Raw genomic sequence first — 27689 nt, forward strand, 5'->3', positions numbered from 1 at the left:
CTACACAGAGAAATCTACTCACCGCTTCCGAGTCTTTACAGAAGAAGTAATCCCGTAATCCCTTAACATGCGATGGTTCTGAAATGTCGGTTCTATTGCGTACATAACATTTCCAAGATGCGTAGCTTCAACGTCTTTATTCTTCGGCCTGGTCTCTCATGATCGTACTTAGCGGGTCTGTGGCGAGTTGGGTCAGCTCACATCATTGTGGTGTAACTGCGCATGGTGTTTGGGCATCTCCCAGGCAAATCCACAGCGTTGTGTTGACCATTTAAATGGTCATGCGCCAAAGTGTTCACCTGTCAACAGCCTGAAATACCTTGACATCCTATTCCTCAAACAATGCACTAGGTTACTTTTAGCACGATACATACATAAAGGCTAAATTTTACAATAAGAAGAGTTTGGTCAGAATTAGTGGAGTTATGGAGAATAGACTGTGCACCTCACGATCATAAATGACTAGTCGAATTATATTGTAATATCACGTGGCAGTGTGCATGAAGTCAATGAAAAAGGGGTCCCACTTTAAATGAAGTAGCCGTCAATTTATAAAGGCTTTACATAGGATATATAAAGGCGTCATAAACACTACATAACTGCATCACAGATCTTCTTTAAGAGTATGTAATACTATACATGGTTTATAAAGTGTGGCATAGCCATTCCCACTTTAGGGCGAATTGCCAAATGCGACGTAATGCACTATGTACGCTTATACACCATTTATATATTATTTGTGAAGCATTTATGTAGTGCTTATGAAGCGTTTAACGTAGGCTATATAAAGCTTTTAAAGTTGTACTTAGTTTAACGTGGGACCGAAAAAGGAAGCAATTGATGATTCTAGGTAGGGTCAGTCAACGGCACCTGCACTGTATCTGTCTGCCCAAACACAGCTTCAGAAGTATTTCCACTGTATTTTCTATGAGGGTAATCCGCTCTCATCTCTCAGTGACACGTGTATTTAATCAACCTTTCAATGGCCTACGCTTCTTCATAGGCTACGTCAGGATGCAGAATTTATTCAAATAGCGTCTCAGTGTAGCAGTGCTGAACTAGGAATATAATCTGAATTGCAAAACGAATCCTGAATAAACACTCCTACTCTACAGGCCCCGGAACTGCTAATAAATTTGATCAACGTGATCATGTTAATGGTCCACCCTAAAACTAGGTGTCACTGCACGCATCAAAGAAGAACACTTTTTTTTTCTTTGAATAGGTTTTATTGAAAAAAGGAAACCCAACAATTTTTGTAATTTTCTTTTTTTACATAACGATCAAGGATTTTTATTATCGTAGTCTCTTTCATCAGTTTCATATCATTACAGAAAATGTATTATAGTACAGCGTTGTTCAATGTCTCTTCATTGCTTAATAATAATAATTTCCTTAGGAGTGCTGGTCACATATATCTGTACAATATGGTTCATCTTCTTCGCATTTTTTTAATCTGTACATTTTTTTGTGAAGTCAGTTAAAAAGGCTGTCAGCACTTAAAGAAGCTGTTTCTTTTATTTCATGTTTTTTTTCCCCCTTACTCTTAGTCGATCAAATAAAAGTTTTTGTTTTTCACGGGTGACCACGCCCCCAAGGGGGTCGGGCGCAGAGTTGCACCTGGTCAGATGATAAATAAGGAAGCTTCAGGGTCTGGGCAGGTTGGTGGGTGACTGTCCGCCCCCTCTCCCTCCCATCGTCCCTGCCCAGGCATTTGGCACTGCGCACATAAACAAGACTCACAAGATAAACAACAAGCAAAGCTCTTTGTGAAGCCATTATGATGCATACTAACGAGAGAAAAATAGAAGTGTGTGGCGTCACCGTTAAAGCGTCACACCACAGAGGAAGTAGACCTAGATTATGCCCTCCCCTCCTTCCTCTTAGCCGAGCACCGTGGGAAATCTGGAGTCTTCCTCATTGTTTTTCTTTATATTTAAAAAAAAGAAAACTTTTTTCCCCCACTAAAGATGAGAAAATAATATATATATATATATTTATTTTTTTGTCCTGGCAGGCACCTACAGCTCTATTAAAATGCTACCGATATCGATAAGATCTAGCATTGAACACACAAAGCAATTGCAATGAAAGGAATAAAGTTGACTTATAATATAATAATGATAATAAGAAGAATAATGATAACAATAATACGGAATAATCATAATAATATATTACAGAATAAATCTCTTTTGATAATTCGATTTTATTCTTTAAAAGTTATATTTTTCTTTGTCTGAAATACTATTATAATCTTTTTAAAGTAATTATATTTTTTTGTATCATATGTACCTAGGTTTGTGATCGAGATGTTGACTATACCTCAACGTTATCCAAATCAATAAAAACTAGCTGTGCCGTTGCATATTACAGAATAGTCAATGATATGTGGACATGCACCGTGAAACACCCATTTGAACCCTCTCTCTCTATGGATCCATCTCAACGTCCCCCTTTGATGACATCATAGCCGGCCGATGACCATGACGTCGACCACCTCTCCCTTGTGCAGCTCCACATATTGCTCTGTTTTTGGAGGTAGCATCAGGAGACCATTGGCGCTGCGCATGCTCATCAGCCTGCTGCTCACCTGGTTACCTACAGGATGGAGGAAAGGATAGGGAGGAAAGGAGGGAGGAAATGAGGAGAGAGAAAGAGATGGATGGTGAGAATACATGCACTTTAGGCCCTAACCAACCACACAAGTCCAGGAGGATCTAACCCATGACAGTCAGGTTGACCTCGGTACCACACCATGCAATGGGGTGAGAGGCTACTAATACCACACAATCTAATTGTAGCTCTTTATGCTCTTGAGCTCTACAGTACACTGAATCAATTAGGCACTACATGGAATACAAAACAGTAAAAATAGTCACAGCGGGAGGCTTTGTTAGATTAGAGGACTGTAGCTAACCCCTCTACAATTGCCCATGAACAAAATCAATGAACAGTCCATTGATCGTCCGTTATAGAGCCTGTGACTACACATGCAGTGTAGTATAGCAGCGTATTGCTCCGTATCGCAGTGCACAATAAAACAGAACAGAATAGAATGGTATTCTATTATTACCTGTGCTCTGGGCCCATGGCAGAGGCTCCTGGTGGTGCCATGTCAGAATGCAGCGGTGGTACTCAGGGCGAGGATCCAACTTTACGTCACATGACAACTACGAGACATGAAAGGAAGTAAACAAGTGTACACTTCAGGAGTAAGGACAGATTATTGGGATGCAAAAATGTAAACGCTCATAGGTAGGGCCCAGGGGCCTCATTTATAACTGTTGCATACATTTCATACTAAATATCCGAGTGCACCATTTCTGAAAAGAGTACTTATGCCCAAAAATATAGATATTTAAAACTTTGCACACACCATACATACGCATGCTTCCCGTTGTAAATCAGACCTGTCGTAAAACTGTGTGCACCTGAACGAGCATTATAACGGCACCTGGGAAACACCCTCCATTCACCTTTCATGGTGAAAATAACACCATTTTGCTGTAAAATTTGGAACTATTGGAATTAGGCAACGGCAGTTTCTAAAAGAAAGAGCAATGGCAAATGTTGTAATGTTTTTGGAGATGGCAGAATCTTTTAATCTTTTGCAGTAACTTATGCTGTATTTGGCAAAGGAATGTGAGTTTCTGAAAGAGAAAACAACGGCATATTGTTGTGGACCTGTCAGCAGAACGTTTGAATTCAACAATGTTTTGCATCGACTTTTCCCCCAACCCAAATATGCTGGACTGAAACATTGTATAGTCTAGGCCTACTCAACAACAAAAAATACAGTAGCATACTTCAATGTAAAAGATAAAGCGTTGGTCTTTGAAATTCGACTGTGTAACCTATTATAAACAACACTGCCTATAGGATCGCATACAGCAAAACTACAACAACAAAAAAATACACAGCCTATCTATTTACTAGGCTACTAGGCCCAATTAAATTAGATATGGGCATGGTATGTTGTTGTATGACTTCTTCGGGAATATGAACCCATCACAGCCAGAAGAGGTGAGGAATTTATTCTGCAATGTTTATGAAAATAAAATAAATATCGGAAATAGATTTCTATGTCAAATTATTTTACTTTCCAAAAATAAAACACTGAGATATCCACTCTTATCACTAACGTCAAATGGCTCCTGTTAAAAAAATAAATCAGAATAAGAATAAGCATGTCATCATATCCCCTCTATGCACAAAATACTTACTTGCCTGCTTGCAATACAATACATCAACCACTACAAAATGTGCATACGCAGAGTATAAAGTTTGCATGGAGCTGATCCTACTTCGAGGTACGCAGGCTTTTTCTCGATTCCTTCTCAAAACGCATTGGAGGAGAAGATCACAGATTCGTCCACTCTGACCTTCTCCTCCAATGAATTTGGAAAGGAAGGCAAGATAGAGAACGCAAGCAATTGAGGTAAGACAAATTGAGAAAGATTCATGGAGTCCTGTGCCTTCTTACCCTGGCTTTGATGATGGTGGGCCGTGGGTCCAGGATCCCCTGCATCTTCCTTAAGGCGGGGATAACAAAGAGGTTACATGTCACCACAGCAGACACGGGATTACCTGGGCCCGGGGGGGGGGGGGGGTGTTCGGAGGGGGGGAGAGAGAGAAAAGAAGAGTGTGTTAGAAACCAGTCTGGAAATGATTGTCTGATTCCCTCTTTCTCTTTACTTTACACACTACCTGGGAGGGCAAAGATGAGTTTGCGAGCACCGTCCATGTCCAACGTGGCGAATGTTGTCGGGAGACTGAAATGATGGGAGAAGAGGAGAACAACATGGTTGTTCAAGGAACCATCCATCCACACATCCACCTAGCCAGCCAGCCATTCACCCATCCATCCATCATACCCTGGTTTCATGAAGACTCGTCCAAAGTGGATCTGAGCATGCAGATCAATATCCAGCACCTGTTTCAGATAGTCCTGAAAAAGAGGATCACACATTTTGGAGTCTTCAAAGGTACATATAAACATTAGACAAAAACATTCACCTTCTAGTTATAGTGTAGCTGTACTTAAAACCCAGATAAGTCTTGTGCACCACTGGGGTATATTCAGCAGGCACAAAACGGAAGACAACTGACTGAAACAGGAAGGGAGTACTTAGATAGAAATGTTTCATCGCAAAATTGTTTTCGTTTTGGGCCCTAATGAATACGACCCTGTGCTGTGTGAAATTCTACATTTCTCCACATAATATTAACACCACAATTACATGTATGTATGTACAGTGGGGAGAACAAGTATTTGATACACTGCCGATTTTGCAGGTTTTCCTACTTACAAAGCATGTAGAGGTCTGTAATTTTTATCATAGGTACACTTCAACTGTGAGAGACGGAATCTAAAACAAAAATCCAGAAAATCACATTGTATGATTTTTAAGTAATTAATTTGCATTTTATTGCATGACTTAAGTATTTGATCACCTACCAACCAGTAAGAATTCCGGCTCTCACAGACCTGTTAGTTTTTCTTTAAGAAGCCCTCCTGTTCTCCACTCATTACCTGTATTAACTGCACCTGTTTGAACTTGTTACCTGTATAAAAGACACCTGTCCACACACTCAATCAAACAGACTCCAACCTCTCCACAATGGCCAAGACCAGAGAGCTGTGTAAGGACATCAGGGATAAAATTGTAGACCTGCACACGGCTGGGATGGGCTACAGGACAATAGGCAAGCAGCTTGGTGAGAAGGCAACAACTGTTAGCGCAATTATTAGAAAATGGAAGAAGTTCAAGATGACGGTCAATCACCCTCGGTCTGGGGCTCCATGCAAGATCTCACCTCGTGGGGCATCAATGATCATGAGAAAGGTGAGGGATCAGCCCAGAACTACACGGCAGGACCTGGTCAATGACCTGAAGAGAGCTGGGACCACAGTCTCAAAGAAAACCATTAGTAAAACACTACGCCGTCATGGATTAAAATCCTGCAGCGCACACAAGGTCCCTTTGATCAAGCCAGCGCATGTCCAGGCCCGTCTGAAGTTTGCCAATGACCATCTGGATGATCCAGAGGAGGAATGGGAGAAGGTCATGTGGTCTGATGAGACAAAAATATAGCTTTTTGGTCTAAACTCCACTCGCTGTGTTTGGAGGAAGAAGAAGGATGAGTACAACCCCAAGAACACCATCCCAACCGTGAAGCATGGAGGTGGAAACATCATTCTTTGGGGATACTTTTCTGCAAAGGGGACAGGACGACTGCACCGTATTGAGGGGAGGATGGATGGGGCCATGTATCGCAAGATCTTGGCCAACAACCTCCTTCCCTCAATAAGAGCATTGAAGATGGGTCGTGGCTGGGTCTTCCAGCATGACAACGACCCAAAACACACAGCCAGGGCAACTAAGGAGTGGCTCTGTAAGAAGCATCTCAAGGTCCTGGAGTGGCCTAGCCAGTCTCCAGACCTGAACCCAATAGAAAATCTTTGGAGGGAGCTGAAAGTCCGTATTGCCCAGCGACAGCCCCGAAACCTGAAGGACCTGGAGAAGGTCTGTATGGAGGAGTGGGCCAAAATCCCTGCTGCAGTGTGTGCAAACCTGGTCAAGAACTACAGGAAATGTATGATCTCTGTAATTGCAAACAAAGGTTTCTGTACCAAATATTAAGTTCTGCTTTTCTGATGTATCAAATACTTATGTCATGCAATAAAATGCAAATTAATTACTTAAAAATCATACAATGTGATTTTCTGGATTTTTGTTTTAGATTCCGTCTCTCACAGTTGAAGTGTACCTATGATAATAATTACAGACCTCTACATGCTTTGTAAGTAGGAAAACCTGCAAAATCGGCAGTGTATCAAATACTTGTTCTCCCCACTGTATATGTATGTAACATTTATGTCGAATGTATAGGTAATGAAATAGCTGTAAAAAATAACAATTATGTCCTCCAAAGAGGGATGTGCAAATTAAGAACCTGGTCTCAGAGCATTTTGTATCATTATGTAAGTAAATTTGAGATTTCACATTCAGTATGATATGTTACGTTTCGTATGGTATGTATTAATTCGTGGATGTCCATCACCCATTTCGTATGATATATGACGAATGACAATTTGTATTATATGTTACAAATTTGCAAAACGTACTATATCTTACGAATTAGCAAAATGTACTATATGTTACGAATTTGCAAAACGTACTATATGTTACGAATGAGCAAAATGTAATATATGTTACGAATTTGCACAAGGTGGCTAACGTTAGCTAGTTGGCTAACCTTATCTAGGCTAGGGGTTAGCGTTAAGGGTAGGGTTAAGTGTAGAAGTTAGTTTAAAGGGTTAAGGTTAGGGGAAGAGTTAGCTAAAATAAAAAAATAGCTAAAACTTGCTAAAATGCTAAAGTTGTCCGTAATGAGATACAAACTCACAACCTTTGGGTTGCTAGACGTTTGCCTTATACTCCCATCCATCCATCCTACTTTATTTTTTTGCCTTCAATAACTATGTCTTACCAAACATAACATATCATACTAATTTGTTACATCTAGTCTATGAGACCAGGCTGAAATATTATCTACTATATATTTTTAAACAGTTCCCCATCCCAACCACAAGGTGTCAGCATAGTGCAATGTCATAACCAATGACCATTCATACTCACTATTTGCTCACATACCTTCTCTCCCATAGACACCCCTCCAGAGGTGATGATGACGTCAGCACGGCTGATGCCCTCGTTCAGGGCGTTCAGGAGGTCGTCTGGGCTGTGGGGCCGATAGACAGAGAACAGTTACCAGTTACCATCAAACACCACAGAAGAGGAGAAGAGAGGAGAAAAAGTAATGGGAGGAAGAGGACTAGGAACAGGAAGGAGAGAAGAAGAGAAGGGATAGGAGGAGGAGGAAAAGGAAAATGAACAGAAAGAGGAGGAGCATCAAGAACAGGAAGAGGAGTGTGAAGTCCTACTTGTCTCCCACGATGCCCAGGTTGATGGTGGGATATCCGTGCTCCTGGATGGTAGCGAGCAGTGTGGAGCGGTTACTATCCCTGATCTTCCCTGGATGGAGGTCGTCCTCTGGGTTCAACAGCTAGAGACACCAGGGGACGTGTTCATTAGGCACCAATTGGAAAAAAACTAACTGCAACAGGAAGGGACAACCTGGATTTGTCCAATAAGAAACACTCATTGTCGGTTTCTGTTTTAATAAAGACCCAGTGCAGCTGTTTTGATCTCAATATCAAATCATTTGGGGTAACAATTAAGTAACTTGCTGTAATTTTTAAAATGGTCAAAAGTGAACAAAATTAGCTTTTTAGCAAAAACTATTTCTCTAGCAGGATTTTTGCTAGGACTGTCTGGGAGTGATCAGAGTGCAGCGAGGAAGGTCACCAAAGCGATGCACTAACCACAGGATTGTGGTGCGGGGATCAATCCACTAGAGCGGAGGGGCCTAATAGGAGGGATATGTGACCTGAAAACTAGCTGTTATTAGCAGAGAGGTTTGGAACTCTCTTATTTGTCTATTAACATATACCCCCTGGTGTAGGTTGAATATTTTCCAGGTATTTTACAAATGTTCCATCCTGACAATAAATCACTTTCTCCCTGGTAACCTGGTATTTCCAAAACCGGAAGTGTCATTCAAAAGCATGCCAGGTTTGGCCAGGGTAGGCCGTAATATTAAATAAGAATTTGTTCTTAACTGACTTGCCTAGTTAAATAAAGGTTAAATAAAAATGTATAAATAAATAAAGTCAGTTAACAAATTCTTATTTACAATGACGGCCTACCCCAGCCAAACCCGGATGACTCTGGGCCAATTGTGCGCTGTCCTATGGGACTCCAAATCACTTCCGGTTGTGATACAGCCTGGAATCGAACCAGGGTCTGTGGTGACGCCTCTAGCACTGAGATGTTGTGCCTTAGACTGCAGTGCCACTCGGGAGCCCCTCTTATCAAACAGATTTGATAAGAGCTTTGATCGAAAATTCAAGCCTGATGCTACCTGACCCTGATAAGCCATACATTAAATACATTTTATGAGCCATACATTATGAGCCCAAGCCTAAAAAAGCCCAAATGATTGTGCCGTTATCCAATACATATACAGTATGATATATAGGCTACTGCTGTTGATATAAATAATGTATTATAATGTACTGCGTTCACACAGTTATATATCAGTAAATACCAGATTCCCGCCAATCAACCCTACCCTGGTGTCACCAGGCAAGTCAAAACTCCCCCCATGCAAAACCTGCTGATTAGAAAGTCCTGTGTACATTTTATTTTCAACCAGCAACTATTAGGGAATAACCCTGATTAAATGTTTTCACACTTTTATAGTGTTAGTTTCATCAGCTGTTGATACAAAAAAGGAAAAAACATAATTTTGACTGCACTGGGCCTTTAAAACAGGAGCCTGCGTTGGTGCAGGTCAGCACACTCATGTACTGTTATGCATGGGCAAAGTTGACTGTCTGAATACAATACCTTGAACAGCTTCCTTTCCTCATGTCATTCCATCTATGATTAGGGCCTGGAGGTTGGGTTGACCACAGGGCCTGACCAAGAAAAAACTTGAGGCCAAGAGTTTTTCCTGGTCAGGTCACATGGTTGGGAAAAAGGGTGCTATTGCTGGATAAAGAAGTGAAAGACCGATGGAGGACACCCCACTTAGACATGCCTCTGCTTAGTGATCCAACAGAAAAGGCATCGAGTAGAGGGTGCTATTGAAGAGATTTGGAACACAGCCAATGTGTGTGTGTGTGTGTGTGTGTGTGTGTGTGTGTGTGTGTGTGTGTGTGTGTGTGTGTGTGTGTGTGTGTGTGCGTGTATCTGTCTGTCTGCCTGTCTGTCTGCCTGCCTGCCTGCCTGCCTGCCTGTCTGTCTGTCTGTCTGTCTGTCTGTCTGTCTGTCTGTCTGTCTGTCTGTCTGTCTGTCTGTCTCACCTCGTTGCCTGTGGACATGACAGCCACCACGGGGAACTTCTGCACCTCCACCTCGGTGACCCCTACGGTGGCCAGCAAGCCAATCTCAGAGGGGCCCATGTGAGTTCCCTTGGACAGGACACATTCCCCACGCTTGATGTCATGACCTATGGGCCTGGAGAGAAGCGGAGACAGGGAGGGGATAGGATTCAGAGGGACACCATTGAAACATATGTTCACACATTTTACAGACAAATAACTACAGACACTCACACACTTCATACAGAAAGACACATACACGTGTGGTTTCCATATGTGCAATGGGTTTGATCCCGTTCCATTCATTCCATTTCAGCCATTACTATGAGCCCACCCTCCTATAGCTCCTCCCACCAGCCTCCACTGACGCACATGCGTACACACACACACACCTGATGTCTTGTCCTGGGCGGGCCTGGACGAGGATCCGCACCTCCAGCTCCTCTGTGCCCTGAGAAAACATTCTGTAAGGAGCCATCATCACAACCATCTACTACTGTCCCCTAATCTAGAAGACTCCCTACGAAACACTATTCTCTGTTCCTGGGGAATCAGCATAGCCGCTAAGCCTTCAGCAGCTAGACACTCTACCTGATACTAGGCTTTGTCTAACCTTTGTCTAACCCACCCCTGGATCTAGACACTATATCCTGGTACTAGCCCAAGTCTTGTGTTGGAAGTAGTTAGGCCCTATTGTCCCAGACCTAGACCCCCTCCTAGTAAGTTTCTACTATATTGTCCCGGATCTAGACCTTATACCCAGGTACTAGACAGACACTGCTAGTCCCTTAGAAGAAGCTAGGGGTCAAAGGTGAGACTCACGTCCTCAGACTCGCGGAGCAGCTCAGTGTCCTCCACCTGCACCACAGCATCCGCCCCACAGGGGATAGGAGCCCCCGTCGTCACCCTCATCACCTGGCCTGGCATCACTGTGTGGGTGGGCTGCAGGGAGAGAGAAAGAGACTGGTGTCAAATACGCACACACACACACACACACATGCAAATGAACGGACACACACTCGGACGTACACAGACGTTCCAAACGTATCTGTAGAATGTCCCCCTAGGCTCTCTTAGAATCCTAAAACATTGGGATGTGTCTAAGCGTAACGTATTATTGTGTTTCCCAGTCACAGGCAGACACATAGCAACAGCACAACAACATATCGCATCAGACATGTAGGAGGTGTATTGATGTGTCAGTGTGTTTGTGTGTGTGATCTCGTGTCATGCATCAGTGTGTGTGTGATACCGTGTATAATGAGGCCAGGCAGGCGGCCCACCTGCGAGTGAGTGGGTTGCTGGGTAATTCAGTATGCTGAGTCAGTACTGTATCGCTACGCTACGGGGGCATGTTCCTCGCGCGCACACGCACCCACACGCACGCACCCGCACGCACGCACGCACGCACGCACGCACGCACGCACACACACACACACACACACACACACACACACACACACACACACACACACACACACACACACACACACACACACACACACACACACACACACACACACACACACACACACACACACACTTCTGCTCTGTAGAACTTTGTATGTGTGTGTGTGTGTTTCGATATTTCTCTACATGAAGGGGGTTTCCAGCCAGTTGCTTGTAGCTGTGTGTGTAGTCACGTTATAGAAAGGGTAAAGTGTAAGGGTGTGTGTGTGTGTTTGTCTGTAGGGGTGTGTGTGTGTGTGTGTGTGTGTGTGTGTGTGTGTGTGTGTGTGTGTGTGTGTGTGTGTGTGTGTGTGTGTGTGTGTGTGTGTGTGTGTGTGTGTGTGTGTGTGTGTGTGTGTGTGTGTAAGGGGGCGAACCTGTTCTCCAGCCTGGGACTCTCCGATGATGAAACGGTCACCTGGACCGTCAGCCGCTAAAAAAATAAAATAAAATGTAATTACATCTGTGTGTATGTTTGTATGATTGTGTGTATATGCTGCTGCGTGTTTATCAATGTGTGTCTATGCCGTGTGTGTGTATCTACGATATGTGTGTGTGAGTGCGTGACTGTGGAGGAGTGTCATTTAGCTGACTCGTGTTTCAGTGGGTAGTGCCTCCTGACTTCACAAACAGAAAGGGCATATCAGCACAGAGAGAGGGACAGCATGCCACGTACTGTGTAATATTCAGCAGTACAGTACAATATGACATAAGAGTGGTATACAGTATGTGTGTGTGTGTGTGTGTGTGTGTGTGTGTGTGTGTGTGTGTGTGTGTGTGTGTGTGTGTGTGTTGTGTAGTGTGTGGTTGTGTAGGCTACATTGCAATATATTACAGTTGAATACATACCTCTTACAGCATAACCATCCTTGACAGAGGCGGGGAACGGGGGCAGGTTGTCTTTGGCATAAACGTCCTGAGCCAGGACTCGACCCATCCCATCTAGAGAGAGAGAGAGAGGATGGAGGGAGGAGAAGAGAGAGGGAGAAGGGGGACAGGGATAGAGAGAGGGAAAGAGGTAGGAAGGGAGAGATGGAGGGGAAAAGAAAAAAGAAAGAACGTTAAAAAATGTAGAGGGAGAGAAGAGGGCATGCGAGAGAGGAAGGGAGAAAGGGAGAGGGGAGAGAGAGGGATTGAATGGAATTGAGAGAGGGAGAGAGGGAGAGAGAGAGAGAAGGAGAGAGAGAGGGAGAGAGGGAGAGAGGGAGAGAAGGAGAGAGAGATAATGAGAGAGAGAGAGAGAGAGAGGGAGAGAGAGGGAGGGAGAGAGAGGGAGAGAGGGAGAGGGAGAAGGAGAGAGAGGGAGAGAGAGGGAGGGAGAGACAGAGGGAGAGAGTGCGAGAGGGAGGGAGAGGAGGGACAGATGGAGGGAGAGAGGGAGAGAGGGAGAGAGAGGGAGGGAGAGAGAGAGGGAGAAGGAGAGAGAGGGAGAGAGGGGGAGGGAGAGACAGAGGGAGAGAGGGACAGATGGAGGGAGAGAGGGAGAGAGAGAGAGGAGGGAGAGAGGGCATCTGTTTCAGATGAAGACACGGAGAGACATATGTGCCAGAGGTGTGTGTGTTAGAGAGAGAGTGTGACACCTCTCATCAGGATCTCTGTGGGTGACTCACCACCTGACCAGAAAAACACACACACACGCACACATGCACACACACACCCGAACCTAAAAAACACACACATCCAAACAAACACACACACACCGGAACAAACATACACAGACACACACAAACACTCATGCCCACACACTCTTGTGTGTGTGAGTGTCTGTGTCTTTCTGTGATTATTAAGTGGGTGTTAATGTGAAATCTGAGCTATGATATCAATGACTTACATGAGATGGAGAGCTGAGGATTGGGACATTGGGACACACACAAGCACGCACATATGCACGCACACACATAAGAGTAGGTTCAAATAATGTTACTTCAAGCATTTGAATGAGCCTGGAGTGCCAGATGTTGGGACGTGAGTGGATTTGCACTTTTGGGACTATTCAATGAATTGATAGTATTGTGCCAGGAAAGCTTAGACAAGCTAAGACAAGCTCCATCAAGCACACACACGGACCATGCCCCCTCCTCCCCCACCACACACCTATCTCTCTCCCTCCCCTCCCCTCCCCCACCACACCCCCCTCTCCATCCCCTCCCCCCACCACACACCCCTCCCCCCACCAGCACGGGAGCTGTTCCATCCTGAAACACCCTCCCTCAAAACAACATGAAACATCACTTTACTAGGAGAAAAGAGAGAGAACACACCACCATAGCTGTTCTATTAGTCATGATGAGCACAGAGCTGAATCAGAAGTGTGTGAGTGTGTAAATGTGTGTCATGTGCCCTGCCCCCATGTCAGGTCTGTGTCACCACCACCACACTGATGTCACACAGCCAGGGGGGTGACCACGGCCCTAAGGCACTCTGACAAAGGCCCTGAGGGCAGTGCCCTAGGAAGAGCTAGGGGGACAGACATGCTCCAGGAACCAGTGTGTTTGTACTCCTCTGAATGTGTCTGTACACTGTAACTTGACATTCAGAGTATGTGTGTAACATCTAAGCCTGCAGACAAGAGCCAGAGTCAGTTTAAACCCTGTCATGTGTAGTTCATATTGTCAGTGAGGTGGTTGAGCCTGACACGGTGCTACAAGTCTGTTCTGTACCACCGGCATTCTATTGTAATATGAATAATGTTATTTAGCAGACGCTTTTATCCAAATTACAATTTTACATACGGTTGGTCCCGGGAGTCAAACCCACCATCCTAGGACCACACTGTTGAGCTACTGATCATGTAGTGCTAAGTTAGGTAATGGTCACTCACTTTATGTCTGTGAGTCTCTGGGTCTCCCTGTTTCGACTCCTTCGACTAGGGTGGTAGTTGTGAATCTACCTCTGTTTATTATGGATGATCAAATCCGGAAAGAGCTGAGTCGGTTTGGTAAGTTTGCTATCGGTTTTCGTGTCGGCAGGCTTTCAGGCAGATGCCATTAAGCATGTTGTTTCGTTCCGGAGGCAAGACTTCTTGTTTCTGAATTAAAATGAGTAACAGTTAAATGTGTATTTTAAAGTGATGCTCGGGTAGGGGCTCTACGCAGGGTTTGCCTTCACAGATAGTATACGGTGCTTTGAGTGGGGGGATTTGGGGAATAAGAGCTTTGCATGCACACAAAGGCCATAGACAAGGTGAGGATACAAGCGCCAGTGGGGGAATTCGAGGTCAACGTGCAGGGTGCCATGAGACATAGGTAGCAGAGGCTGGGTCTAGTCATGCTATAGATGGTGGTGTAGATGAGGCTGGGTCTAGTCATGCTATAGATGGTGGTGTAGATGAGGCTGGGTCTAGTCATGCAATAGATGGTGGTGTAGATGAGGCTGGGTCTAGTAATGCTATAGATGGTGGTGTAGATGAGGCTGGGTCTAGTTATGCTATAGATGGTGGTGTAGATGAGGCTGGGTCTAGTCATGCAATAGATGGTGGTGTAGATGAGGCTGGGTCTAGTCATGCTATAGATGGTGGTGTAGATGAGGCTGGGTCTAGTCATGCAATAGATGGTGGTGTAGATGAGGCTGGGTCTAGTTATGCTATAGATGGTGGGGTAGCTGAGGCTGGGTCTAGTCATGCAATAGATGGTGGTGTAGATGAGGCTGGGTCTAGTCATGCTATAGATGGTGGTGTAGATGAGGCTGGGTCTAGTCATGCTATAGATGGTGGTGTAGATGAGGCTGGGTCTAGTTATGCTATAGATGGTGGTATAGATGAGGCTGGGTCTAGTCATGCTATAGATGGTGGTGTAGATGAGGCTGGGTCTAGTTATGCTATAGATGGTGGTGTAGATGAGGCTGGGTCTAGTCATGCTATAGATGGTGGGGTAGCTGAGGCTGGGTCTAGTTATGCTATAGATGGTGGTGTAGATGAGGCTGGGTCTAGTCATGCTATAGATGGTGGTGTAGATGAGGCTGGGTCTAGTTATGTTATAGATGGTGGTGTAGATGAGGCTGGGTCTAGTTATGTTATAGATGGTGGTGTAGATGAGGCTGGGTCTAGTCATGCTATAGATGGTGGGGTAGCTGAGGCTGGGTCTAGTTATGCTATAGATGGTGGTGTAGCTGAGGCTGGGTCTAGTTATGCTATAGATGGTGGTGTAGATGAGGCTGGGTCTAGTCATACTATGGATGGTGGTGTAGCTGAGGCTGGGTCTAGTAATGCTATGGATGGTGGTGTAGATGAGGCTGGGTCTAGTCATGCTATAGATGGTGGTGTAGATGAGGCTGGGTCTAGTTATGCTATAGATGGTGGTGTAGATGAGGCTGGGTCTAGTCATGCTATGGATGGTGGTGTAGATGAGGCTGGGCCTAGTCAGCTTATGCTATTGGATGAGGAGAGTATAGTGGGGAAGGGCAAGTGACTACGGGCGGTTGAGGAGGGTGTCAAGCCGTTTGTAAAATCAGTACACCACGCTATGAAAAATGAGGGGCATGGTGTCCTCTCTCCCAGGAAATGGTTTAGGTTGAGGAAGTGGGTCAGAACCGTGCGTAAGGGTCTACCTTCAGATGCTGTTTAGATGAATAGTTTTTTTCTGGCACTGGGGCTTTTTGAGCTTTGCTATTGGTCTCTTTCTTTGCTGGCTTTTCTCCCACTTTTTATGGAGACTCTTCGGGTAGGCTCGCTCATTATAAATGGCGCCAGAGATGTGGGAAAGAGGAGTGTGTTGGGTGAATATGTAAAACAAAGAAAAGTACAGGTGTTGTTTAGTGATGTGGTGAATGAAGTCGATTGGGGGCTCTGGTGGAAAAGGGCAAGTGTGCTGAGCCATGGAACAAATGTTAGTGCAGGGGTGGCAGTCCTTTTTTGTTGTTGTTGCACCTTGCTGTAAAAGTGGCCGTAAAAATGTGCTTCTCAAAGGAGGTGTGCAGGGGTAGACTGCTTGTAGTAAAATCAGAAATTAACATCAGGGGTTTGGTCCTTATAAATGTGCATGCGCCTAACACAGCGAGAGAAAGGGGGCTTCTGTTTGGGTGTCTTAGACAGGAACTCTGTAGCTGTACGACTGGAGCTGTACGATGGATTTTATGAAAGATAGAAATGGGGAGGAGCCTCTATCAGGCTCAGTGGGGGGTAAGGGACATCATTAACTTCTTTGTGATAGGGGGCAGCATTTTCACTTTTGGATGAATTGCGTGCCCATAGTGAACTGCCTCCTACTCTGTCCCAGATGCTAATATATGCATATTATTATTACTATTGGATATAAAACACTCAGAAGTTTCTAAAACTGTTTGAATTATGTCTGTGAGTATAACAGAACTCATATGGCAGGCAAAAACCTGAGAAAAAATCCAAACAGGAAGTGAGAATTCTGAGACTGGTCAATGTTCAACTCATCTCCTATTCAATTCCCTGTACGATATGGATCTGTTTGCACTTCCTACGCCTTCCACTAGATGTCAACAGTCTGTAGAACGTGGAATGAAGCCTCTACTATGATGTTGAGCCGGATGGGAGGTGTTTCAGTCACTGGTCTGGCAAAATGGCTGTTTTTCTGTGGCTATGTACTGAGCTAACATAATCATGTGGTGTGCTTTCGCCGTAAATCCTTTTTGAAATCAGACATGTTGGCTTGATTCACAACATGTGTAGCGTCCCACTTGGCCAAAAGCCAGAAAAAATGTAGCGCGCCAAATTCAAATATATTACTCTAAAAATCAATCTTTCATGAAATCACACATGAAAGACACCAAATTAAAGCTACACATGTTGTGAATCCAGCCAACGTGTCTGATTTCAAAAAGGATTTACGGCGAAAGCACACCAAACGATTATGTTAGCTCAGTACAGAAAAACACAGCCATTTTCCCAGCAAAAGATAGTAGTCACAAAAAGCAGAAATAGAGATAAAATGAATCACTAACCTTTGATGATCTTCATCAGATGACACTCATAGGACATAATGTTACACAATACATTTATGTTTTGTTCGATAATGTGCATATTTATATCCACAAATCTCGGTTTACATTGGCGCCATATTCAGAAATGCCTCCAAAATATCCGGAGAAATTGCAGAGAGCCTCGTCAAATAACAGAAATACTCATCATAAACTTTGATGAAAGATACATGTTTTACATAGAATTAAAGATACACTTGTTCTTAATGCAACCGCTGTGTCAGATTTCAAAAAAACTTTACGTAAAAAGCACACCATGCAATAATCTGAGACGGTGCTAAAAAATAACAAAATTTCTCCGCCATGTTGGAGTCAACAGAAATACGAAATTACATCATAAATATTCCCTTACCTTTGATCATCTTCATCAGAATACACTCCCAGGAATCCTAGTTCCAGAATAAATTGTTGTTTTGTTCGATAATGTCTATTACTTATGTCTAAGTAGCTACTTTTGCTAGCATGTTTAGTGCACATGTCCAAACGCTCGCGCAGACGCAGGCGAACTCGGACGAAAACTTCAAAAAGTTATATAACAGGTCGAATAAACTGGTCAAACTAAGTAGAGAATCAATCTTCAGGATGTTGTTATCATAACTATCCAATAACGTTCCAACCGGAGAATTCCTTTGTGTCTCTGGAAGTTATGGAAAGCAAGACGATATCGTTTGGAACGCGCGTGACCAGGAACTGGCATTCTGCCAGACCAATGACTGAAACACCTCCCATCCGGCCCCACATCACACTAGAGGCTCCATTCCACGTTCTACAGACTGTTGACATCTAGTGGAAGGCGTAGGAAGTGCAAACAGATCCATATCTTACATGGAATTGAATAGGCGATGAGTTGAACATTGACCATTCTCAGAATTCTCACTTCCTGTTTGGATTTTTTCTCAGGTTTTTGCCTGCCATATGAGTTCTGTTATACTCACATACATCATTCAAACAGTTTCAGAAACTTCAGAGTGTTTTATATCCAATAGTAATAATAATATGCATATATTAGCATCTGGGACAGAGTAGGAGGCAGTTCAATATGGGCACGCAATTCATCCAAAAGTGAAAATGCTGCCCCCTATCACAAAGAAGTTAAGGAGATGGATGCTCCCAGCTCCTTCTTCTTTGGTTTGGAAAGACAGAGCGGTGAAGCCAAGGGTATGCATTGTTTGCAGCTGTCGGATGGGCAGGTGACCTCTGTGGTGGGGGAGATGTGTGAGCGGACTGTGGAGTTTTATACTGAGTTGTATAGGGCAGAACTGTATGATCCTATGTGTGCTCAGGTTTTATTTGCAGAACTCCCTAAGTTCTCTCTGGCACAGAGGGATGAAATGGGATTCCCCTGTTGTCCCATGAACTGTCAGAGGCCGTAACCCAGATGTCCCCCCGGTCGATGGACTCCCAGTGGAGTTTTATAAAAAATTCGGGGGAATAATTGGATTGGACGTCGGGGTAGGAGTTGCCGATGAGCTGCCGTCGGGCGGCTCTCACTCTCCTGCCCAAAAAAGGGGACTTGTGTGAACTTAAGAACTGGAGGCCTATGGCATTGCTCTGTGCGGTCTACAAGATATTTGCCAAAGTCCTCGCTAACAGACTGAAGTCCCATCTGGACTCTATAGTACACAAGGACCAGACATATTGTGTACCAAGACGCTCAATCACGGACAACTTGTTCTTAATCCGGGACATGTTGGATTTGTCAAGAGTTTCTAATGTGAACTTTGGACTGGTCTCTTTAGACCAAGAGAAGCTTTTTGATAGAGTGGACCATGAGTATCTGTTTAATGTGATGTCTGTGTTTGGGTATGGGGAAAGGTCTTTGGCTTGTGTGAAGATGTTGTATGCTTGGGCGTTATGTATGGTCAAGGTTGGAGGGGGGCTCAGTAGGCCAGTCTGGGTGAGACGGGGCATTAGACAAGGATGCCCTTTATCGGGGCAGTTATATACACTAGCCATTGAGCCTTTTTTGGGCCTGCTACGCAGGAGGCTACAGGGAGTGTGCTGGACAGGCATGGATGTGTTGACAGGCATAGCTGTGTCGGCGTATGCAGATGACGTTTCTGTGATGGTCAGAGGTCGGCAGGATATGCCGGCACTAGAGACTAGTCTGAAGGTGTACGAAGGAGCTTCGTCAGCTAAGGTGAACTGGGGCAAGAGCAAAGCTCTGTTATGTGGGTCATGGAGCGATAGGGCCCCCCTATGCTTCCAGGGGGTTTGCAGTGGGGTTGCGAAGGGCTTAAAATGTTGGGGGTGTACCTGGGCTCGGAGAGGTGGGTCAGGAAGAACTGGGAGGGGCTGCTACAGGCAGTGGTGTCAAGACTGGCCAGGTGGTGGTGGCTCCTGTCCCAAGTGTCATCTAGAGGGACGGTGCTGAAAATCAACAACAACCTCCCTGTGGCATAAACTGGCTGTCCTCAATCCCCCCACTGGTCTCCTCGCATACTCGCAACGCAAGCTGGTGGATTTTTTCTGGTTCGGCCATCATTGGCTGAAGGCGGCAGTGTTGTACATGTCCGTCCACGAAGGAGGACAGGGCTTGGGGGAACTGGAGAGCAGGGTGGCTGCATTCTGACTAAAGGCGGTGCAGAGATTGCTGTACCCATACTGATGTCGGCTGGAGGGAACCAGCATGCGCGCTGCTGAGGAGAGCTGGCAGATTAGCATTGGACCGGCAGCTGTTCCGCATGAGGCTGGAGAGGCTGAGTACAGCAGGTCTCTCTGATTTTTACTCTGCGGTGTTGAGGGCCTGGCAGCTGCTAAGGCCTACAAGAGAAGGGGGTGTGGAGCCTGACCCTATCTTCCACAATCCAGCCATCCTTTTAGTTCAATCAGCCACCCTACAGAAGTGACTGATGGCAGCGAGTTTACTAAGGATGAGTGACCTGCGGCTGCTGGGGGGAGAGGTGGAAAACCCTGGAAGTCCTGGCATAACAAACAGGACTAACATCTCTTTGTCTGCTGGAGAGTTCAAAGGTCAAAGGGGGAGGTGCCACCACTGTTTCCACCACTGCAGTTGACGGCAGAGACTGGGGACTGGCAAGGGGGAGGACTGGAGGACTTGTTGGACTTTAACACTCGAGCCTGGGGGAGTTTGAGGGGGTGGGAGGTAAAGCCCTCTGCAACCTCTGCGTTAAGGTGAGGAACATTAGGAGCCTAACAGGAGTGAAGGCATATCAGTGGCAGGGGCGTATGTGGGGCGGAGAGTATGGTGGGTTTTAGATGGAGGGGGCTCTACAAAGAGGTCAGAAGACCTCCAGTGGAGGGTTCTACATGGAGCCCTGGCCACTAATAGCTGGTTGGCACAGGTCGACCTGGGAGTTGGACAGGGGTGTCCTTTCTGTGTCATGAGTGAAACTGTGCATAATGTGTTTTCTGTGCGCGCCAAGTTAATGCCATTAATGTCTCTGTTTGAATGTCTGTGTGAGAGGTTGGGGATGAAGTTTACTGTTGGGATGTTTATAATGGGGCACAGGTATTCGAATAAGGAAAAGGCCAAATGTGTTTAGAATTTTCTGTTTGCTCAGGCAAAGTTGGCTATTTGGCTAACTAGGAGGAAGGAGGAACAGGGTTAATGAAATGAGGATGTACCATTAAAGAAAGTCAAAAGTATCTGTATTTGCTATTTGTCTCTCTCTCTCCCTCTCCCCATCTCTCTCTCTCTGTTTCTCTCCCTCTCTTGCACTCTCTCTCTCTCTCTCTCTCTCTCTCTCACATCTATAGTTGATGTGTTCGTAAGGTGATATATACAGTAATATTGATGTAGTCAGTGGATGACTCACTCTCTTGCCTGGCCTTTGTAATAGATGATTGATAGATGTACTCATCATGCTGACCAGACACAATACAGACTAGTTGATGTGTGTGCTGATTTGTGCATGTATGTGTATATGTGTGTGTGTGTGTGACATGTGTGTTGTATAGTTGGCGTGTGTATGTGTGTGTGTGTCCTCACCTCCATACTTTCATGTGTGTGTGCAGTATTTGTGTATGCACTTTTATAGCTAATGTGTGTGTGCATTTCCCTCCTCACCTCTGTAGTTGATGATCTCAGTACCCAGGATGGCGGTCATCTCTAGCACAGTGATGAAGGCCTTGTCCATGGAGGTGAGGGGGAACGGGGACATGCGGTGTCTCCGGGCCACCTTGGTGATGTCCACCGCACTGTGACCTGACGGGAGAGGAAAGAGAGAGAGAGAGAGCGAGAGAGAGAGAGAGAGAGAGAGAGAGAGAGAGAGAGAGAGAGAGAGAGAGAGAGAGAGAGAGAGAGAGAGAGAGAGAGAGAGAGAGAGAGAGAGAGAGAGAGAGAGAGAGAGAGAGAGAGACAGACAGACAGACAGACAGACAGACAGAGACAGAGAGAGGACACAGGGACAGTGTCTTACACAGAATCATACACATACAGTACCAGTTAAAAGTTTGGACACACCTACTCCTTAAAATGTTTGTCTTTATTTAGACATCAAAACTATGGAATAACACAAATGGAATCATGTAGTAACCAAAAAAAGTGTTAAACAAATCAAAATATATATTTGATTTGAGGTTCTTCAAAGTAGCTACCCTTTGCCTTGATGACAGTTTTGCACACTCTTGGCATTATCTCAACCAGCTTCACCTGGAATGCTTTTCTAACAGTGTTGAAGGTGTTTCCACATATGCTGAGCACTTGTTTGCTGCTTTTCCTTCACTAGGTCCAACTCATCCCACATCATCTCAATTGGGTTGAGGTCAGGTGATTGTGGAGGCCAGGCCATCTGATGCAGCACTTCATCCCTCTCCTTCTTGGTCAAATAGCCCTTCCACAGACTAAATTATAGTCCCACTATGAGCAAACCAGATAGGATGGCGTATTGCTGCAGAATGCTGTGGTAGCCATGCTGGTTAAGTGTGCCTTGAATTCTTAATAAATCACCAACAGTGTCACCAGCAAAGCAACCACACACCATCACACCTCTTCCATGCTTCACGGTGGGAACCACAAATTCGGAGATCATCCGTTCACCTACTCTGCGTCTCACAAATACACAGAACCAAAAGTCTTAAATACACGGAACCAACAATCTTAAATTTGGACTCATCAGACCAAAGGACAGATTTCCAGTGGTCTAATGTCCGTTGCTTGTGTTTCTTGTTTAACACTTTTTTGGTTACTACATGATTCCATATGTGTTATTTCACACACACACACACACACACACACACACACACACACACACACACACACACACACACACACACACACACACACACACACACACACACACACACACACACACACACACACACACACACACACACACACACACGCACGATTTCAGCTCTTGACAGCGACCATGTTGTTTCTAATAACAGCAGTGGAATAATTCCAAAGGTAAGCGGAAGAACAAAGCCAGGTGTAACTAACGTGTAATCTCTCTCTCCTACCTCTGCCTAGCAGCACAGAGAAGAGAAGCTCCAGTGCACGGATTTCTCTTGACCAAATTCCCTGTCTTTTAAGCTGACGCTTCCACAGCATATTTCAGATTGTTAACATGAGCCTCAGTTAGCCCCTGGCACAACATCACTCGTGTGCACGAGCGGATGCACGAATGCTCATGTATGAACACACACGCACACATAGACGTGCACAAACAATTGTCCTGCTACAGGGGAAGCTCTAAGTCGCTTCTTCAGAGCGTGTGGTAGAGTGCTTACTTGATCTTAGGATATTTTCTTTGCTGCTGCATCGTGACTGCACCTGGCGAATGAGAGAGGGAGAGCGAGAGAGAGAGAGAGAGGAAAAAGAGACACAATGAGATTTTTATAGACCAGGTTGCCTTTTCAACATGTTTGAAAGATGAGATCTTTTCACAACAGTCAAAAAAGTGACTGAGAAAGAGGTTCGTGACACTACACCTATCTTGCACTTTGTCCTTCCATACAGATGTCTTCCGCTTCCTGACCTCGTATCATTATCCTCTTTTATATGGTGCATAAAATCTCATTGACATAGCAGCACTGTAAATCACATGGGTAATACTAATTCAAGTGCCTCTTGTCTTGCTTGATACAGTGATAGCGGCTGGAATAATTTCACTGAGCTAAAACAGGTTAGCTCAATTCACAGATATACCTGGATGAGTTAGACTGAGCTAAAATAGATGACTTAAATTGAAATTCACAGATATAGTGGACAAAGGCAACAACATCCATATTGATTAAACATTGATAATAACAGATATATTAAAAGCAATAACAGCAGTATTGATAGTGGCTGCTCAGATGTGGAGCAGGAGGGCTGGGTTTCTCTGAAAACCTCTGATTCTATGGGAACGATAAGCTAACGCTAACGCTAACGCAGAAGAGGGTAGCTAGACAGAGGGAATGGTTAGAGTGAGGCGCTACAGTAAGTACAGCCCTCACACACTCTATGTGAATGTGTGTGTGTTGAGGGGGTGGGGGATTACGATCAGTTTTAGCTCAGAAATTATGTCTGTGTCTCTATTCCGTTTTGTCTCCTGTCTACCTGTCTGCCTACTTGTCTACCTGTCTGTCTCTATTTCTTTCTGTCTCCCATCTACCTACCTGCCTACCTGTCTGTCTGTCTCTGTATGCCTGCGTGTCTGGTTGTCTGTCTTATCTGCTCCATGTCTATGTGGCTCTGCAACATGTGCCCCCCCCCCCCCCCCCCCCCCACTACAACTACTGCAACACCGCTGGGTACTGCACAGCCAGAGGCGGGAGAGAGGGGCAAGGGGGATGTAGGGGAGGGAGGGAGGGATAGCAGGATGTGGTCCCATAGCCAAGAGAAAAGCAAAACGACCAGACAAGACTGCAGCTCAACTAGTGAACTAAAAGAGAGAGAGAGAGAAAGAGCGAAAGGAAGAGAGAGAGAGTGTGCACTACTGGAGCAAACTGATGTCGTCTACAGACATTCTGCAACACCAGACACAGATACTAAAAGCAGAGCATGTTAGGGAGAGAGAGAAAGAAAGAGAGATGGCAAGAAAGACAGAAAAACAGAGAGAAAGCCAGAAACGGAGGGCGGCAGCTCCTCATTGATGGGGGGGGGATAGTTACTCGAGAGCTGAAGGTCCTATGGCTCCTGCGATCATCTTTAAGCCCCTCCAACCTACACTGGAGCTAGTAGGAGATAAAGCATCATCACAGGCATCAGTGAACATCAACTCCCAGGATGCATCAGTACTGTACCACAACACAACAACAGAGACAACAAGAGAGCGAGACACAAGGAACAACAATCGACTGCTAGCAGAAGGGAGAAGGGATAGGGTAAGGGGGAGTGTGTGAGAGAGGGAAAGTGACGAGGTTGAGAGAGAGAAAGAGAGGAGAGAGAGGGAGAGAAAGGGGGAGTGAGAGAGAGGGGTAGAGAAAAGAGGAGGAGAAAGAACGGGATGGGAAAAAGAGCGAGAGAGATAGTGAGAATGATAGAGAGAGAGAGAGAGAGAGAGAGCTATAGATACAGGGGGGGAGGAGGGGGAGTGAAAGGGAGAGACAGGAGGGGATGGGAGAAGGGGAGTTACTAAGTCTACAGAAGACATAGAAAGATCAACTTGCAGAATACATAGAAAAATCAACCTTCAATACATAGAAAGCAAAAATGAAGACTAACAATTAACAACTAAGTTATGAGATTCAGAACATTACAGGTGTACCTTCTTCTGAAAGGTTTTGATCAGGACTAACAGTACCATTATATGTCTAACATGGACTTTTTTTTACAAACTACACAAAAATAACCATGAACTCAACAAGATGTATTACACAACATAAAAACACATATATTGGGTGTCGTTCTAATGAAATCGATCTAGCCAGTCTGCAAGGGAACCCCTTCGAAAGTCAACCTTAAACAGCAAATCTGTTTATATTCTCTATACTTGTCAACAACTCTGTTCCTCACTAGCGTAATACTAACGTGATATTATACTAAGCGGAAGGGGGATCGGGTCAGTGACTAGGCTAACGGCTCCTTAACATTCATGTAACGTTTGGGCATAACCGTATGAGAACGGTGGATGATGCTGCTACATTGGTGGCACTAGGAATGGACAGAGGGTGAGACACACCAACACAGGTGGAAAGAGACAGACAACAGAACTTCACTGAGACAAACACTTACTAAAGAGATTTACCACCAGAAAGCCATGGAGAGAGAGAGAGAGAGAGAGAGAGAGAGAGAGAGAGAGAGAGAGAGAGAGAGAGAGAGAGAGAGAGAGAGAGCACAACGACTTATGTGGACAGACGAAAAGAGCACCGAGAGGAAAGAGTGAGAGAGTGCGGAGAAAAAGTGCAGAAAAAGGGTGCAGAAGCAAATGTGTGGAGAAACGGGTAGAGCAAAGCATGACATCATACACTCCCACCTTTTCTCCCTCTATCCCTCTCTCCCTCCCTCTCTCCCTCCCTCTCTCCCTCCCTCCCTTTCCTTGGAAAACAGAGAAAGAGAGGTATACTGTATGCATGAGTGACACAAAATGTAACAGACACATACACACAGACGTTTTAATACAGGTCACTTAAATCAAACAGTTTGCGTACAGACACTACAGTACTTAAGACAGACACTTGACAGACACACACACACACACACACACACACACACACACACACACACACACACACACACACACACACACACACACACACACACACACACACACACACACACACACACACACACACACACACACACACACACACACACACGCACACGCACACAGACACAGACACAGACACAGCCACACACACAGACACACACACAGACACACACACGCACGCACACACTGCAGTGTGGAAAAAGTGAATATGACTTTATGCCCAACAGTGTAATTCAAAAGAAGGAATTACTGAAAGTCTATTTGAGGCACACTGCACTGTAGCGGTACTTGTGCCAGGAGTGTGTGTAGGTGTATTTGTGACTGGGACGGCTGCCATTGACTGTTTTGAAGAACATGTGAACTGCACTGAATGAGAGTGTTTATATATCATGTATGAGTATGCTGTGTGTGTAGTAGAACTGATTGAAGGGTGTGTTTGCTTGTGTCCATGTGAGTACGCTAAGTGTCCATGTGTGTGTGTCTGTCTGTGTGTGTGTCTGTCTGTGTGTGTCTGTCTGTCTGTGTGTGTGTAGCAGAGCTCTTAGGCCCTGCAGCAATATGCCTACCCTTAGGCAAAATCCTGACTATACACCAGCCTATTAAACTGAACCTTAATGGAACAGAATATACACACACACACACACACACACACACACACACACACACACACACACACACACACACACACACACACACACACACACACACACACACACACACACACACACACACACATGGAAAACAACCATAATTGCTTTACACGGCAACCCGATAGTCGCCGCGGAAACGGCCTGACGATGGGTTGTCATGGCGATCGTCCACAGAGATCAATGGCGGAGGGGGCGCATGTGGAATAGCGAGTGGCGAGCACGGAGGCCGAGTCAGGGAGAAAGGTCTCGGAGTGGACGGCTACGGCGAGACACGGACGCCGCAAAGCTTACCGCTGCCTAGGGGAAAGGAATTGGCCAATAACGGACGAGGTAAACAAGCGGCTCGCGGGGACGAGGGAACAGCCACTGTTCCTGTGTTTCTGTGCTGGGCTCAGCAAAAAACAAAGGCGCTGTCCGACAAATTATGCAAAGAGGGGGATTTCGGAGGAGAGGAAGAGGAGAGGGATGTGACATGGGGCAGGGAGGGGAGGAGAGAACGGGAGGAGTAGCCTCGTCCTTACATGGGAAGCCAGGGAAGTCCAGGGTAGAAAAATTGCTAAATAGGAGTGGAATTTGGAACCCGCTTTAAATCAGTGACGCATTGCAAAATATCAAAACAATCAAGTGTCTTGCTTGGGCGGAGCTCCAGAGGTACTCACTAGATTAGTGCAGTAGGTGCAACAGGACATGAGGAAAGACGGGTAAACATGTGTCCATATACTGGTTGTGTATGGAGCACACAATTCACTTTTTCCTCCAGGTTTTTTACCACTTTCTGCCATGTTGCAAACTAGCACACAGAACAACTCACTGCAAAATGTGTCCTACCCGGTCTGAAAGCAGTGACGAACATAACACGTAGCACCAACGAGCATGTGGGGAGGGTTCTTGAAATGTAACATCCAATCAAAATCCTACTGTCCATTCAAACCGCGTTTTTGCAATACAAACTTCTCCAGACTTCCAAGGCAGGTGTGACAACCAGGTTATTTTGGAGCTGTGTCTACGCAAGACTAGGAGAGGAGAGGAAAGGAGAGAGGAGTTCAAAACCCTTCTAGCACCACTCTGTCCTACGGGAGAAAGGGATGGAAGAGA

At 45.2% G+C, this 27689-nt stretch overlaps 2 protein-coding genes across 12 annotated transcripts in view; both read right to left on the reverse strand.

Annotated features, from left to right (window-relative positions):
* LOC139556495 (protein PALS1-like) overlaps positions 1-292 on the reverse strand; it is a 30425-nt gene extending 30133 nt beyond the window's left edge. The window contains exon 1 of one of the 2 annotated variants that reach the window (XR_011671132.1): positions 23-292. The gene's annotated coding sequence lies outside the window, so the exon portion shown is untranslated. The remainder of the gene's footprint in view (positions 1-22) is intronic. The other variant, XM_071370519.1, reaches the window with a different exon arrangement.
* A 1169-nt stretch (positions 293-1461) lies between these two features.
* LOC139556499 (gephyrin-like) overlaps positions 1462-27689 on the reverse strand; it is a 107012-nt gene continuing 80784 nt past the window's right edge. For 2 of the 10 annotated variants that reach the window (XM_071370530.1, XM_071370537.1), the window contains exons 11-25: positions 24407-24469; positions 23042-23084; positions 21378-21515; positions 12251-12343; positions 11779-11834; positions 10775-10894; positions 10345-10403; positions 9935-10088; positions 7948-8070; positions 7659-7754; positions 4875-4948; positions 4705-4772; positions 4484-4587; positions 3074-3170; positions 1462-2598 (exon numbers count right to left, since the gene is read on the reverse strand). In XM_071370530.1, coding sequence (XP_071226631.1) covers positions 2465-2598; positions 3074-3170; positions 4484-4587; positions 4705-4772; positions 4875-4948; positions 7659-7754; positions 7948-8070; positions 9935-10088; positions 10345-10403; positions 10775-10894; positions 11779-11834; positions 12251-12343; positions 21378-21515; positions 23042-23084; positions 24407-24469 — 1422 coding nt within the window. In that variant the 3' untranslated portion in view covers positions 1462-2464. Of the gene's footprint in view, positions 2599-3073; positions 3171-4483; positions 4588-4704; positions 4773-4874; positions 4949-7643; positions 7755-7947; positions 8071-9934; positions 10089-10344; positions 10404-10774; positions 10895-11778; positions 11835-12250; positions 12344-21377; positions 21516-23041; positions 23085-24406; positions 24470-27689 lie in introns of all 10 variants that reach the window. The other 8 variants (XM_071370529.1, XM_071370536.1, XM_071370531.1 and 5 more) reach the window with 5 other exon arrangements.

Source organism: Salvelinus alpinus, chromosome 27 (assembly GCF_045679555.1).
Source record: "Salvelinus alpinus chromosome 27, SLU_Salpinus.1, whole genome shotgun sequence".
NCBI classification, from domain to species: domain Eukaryota; kingdom Metazoa; phylum Chordata; class Actinopteri; order Salmoniformes; family Salmonidae; genus Salvelinus; species Salvelinus alpinus.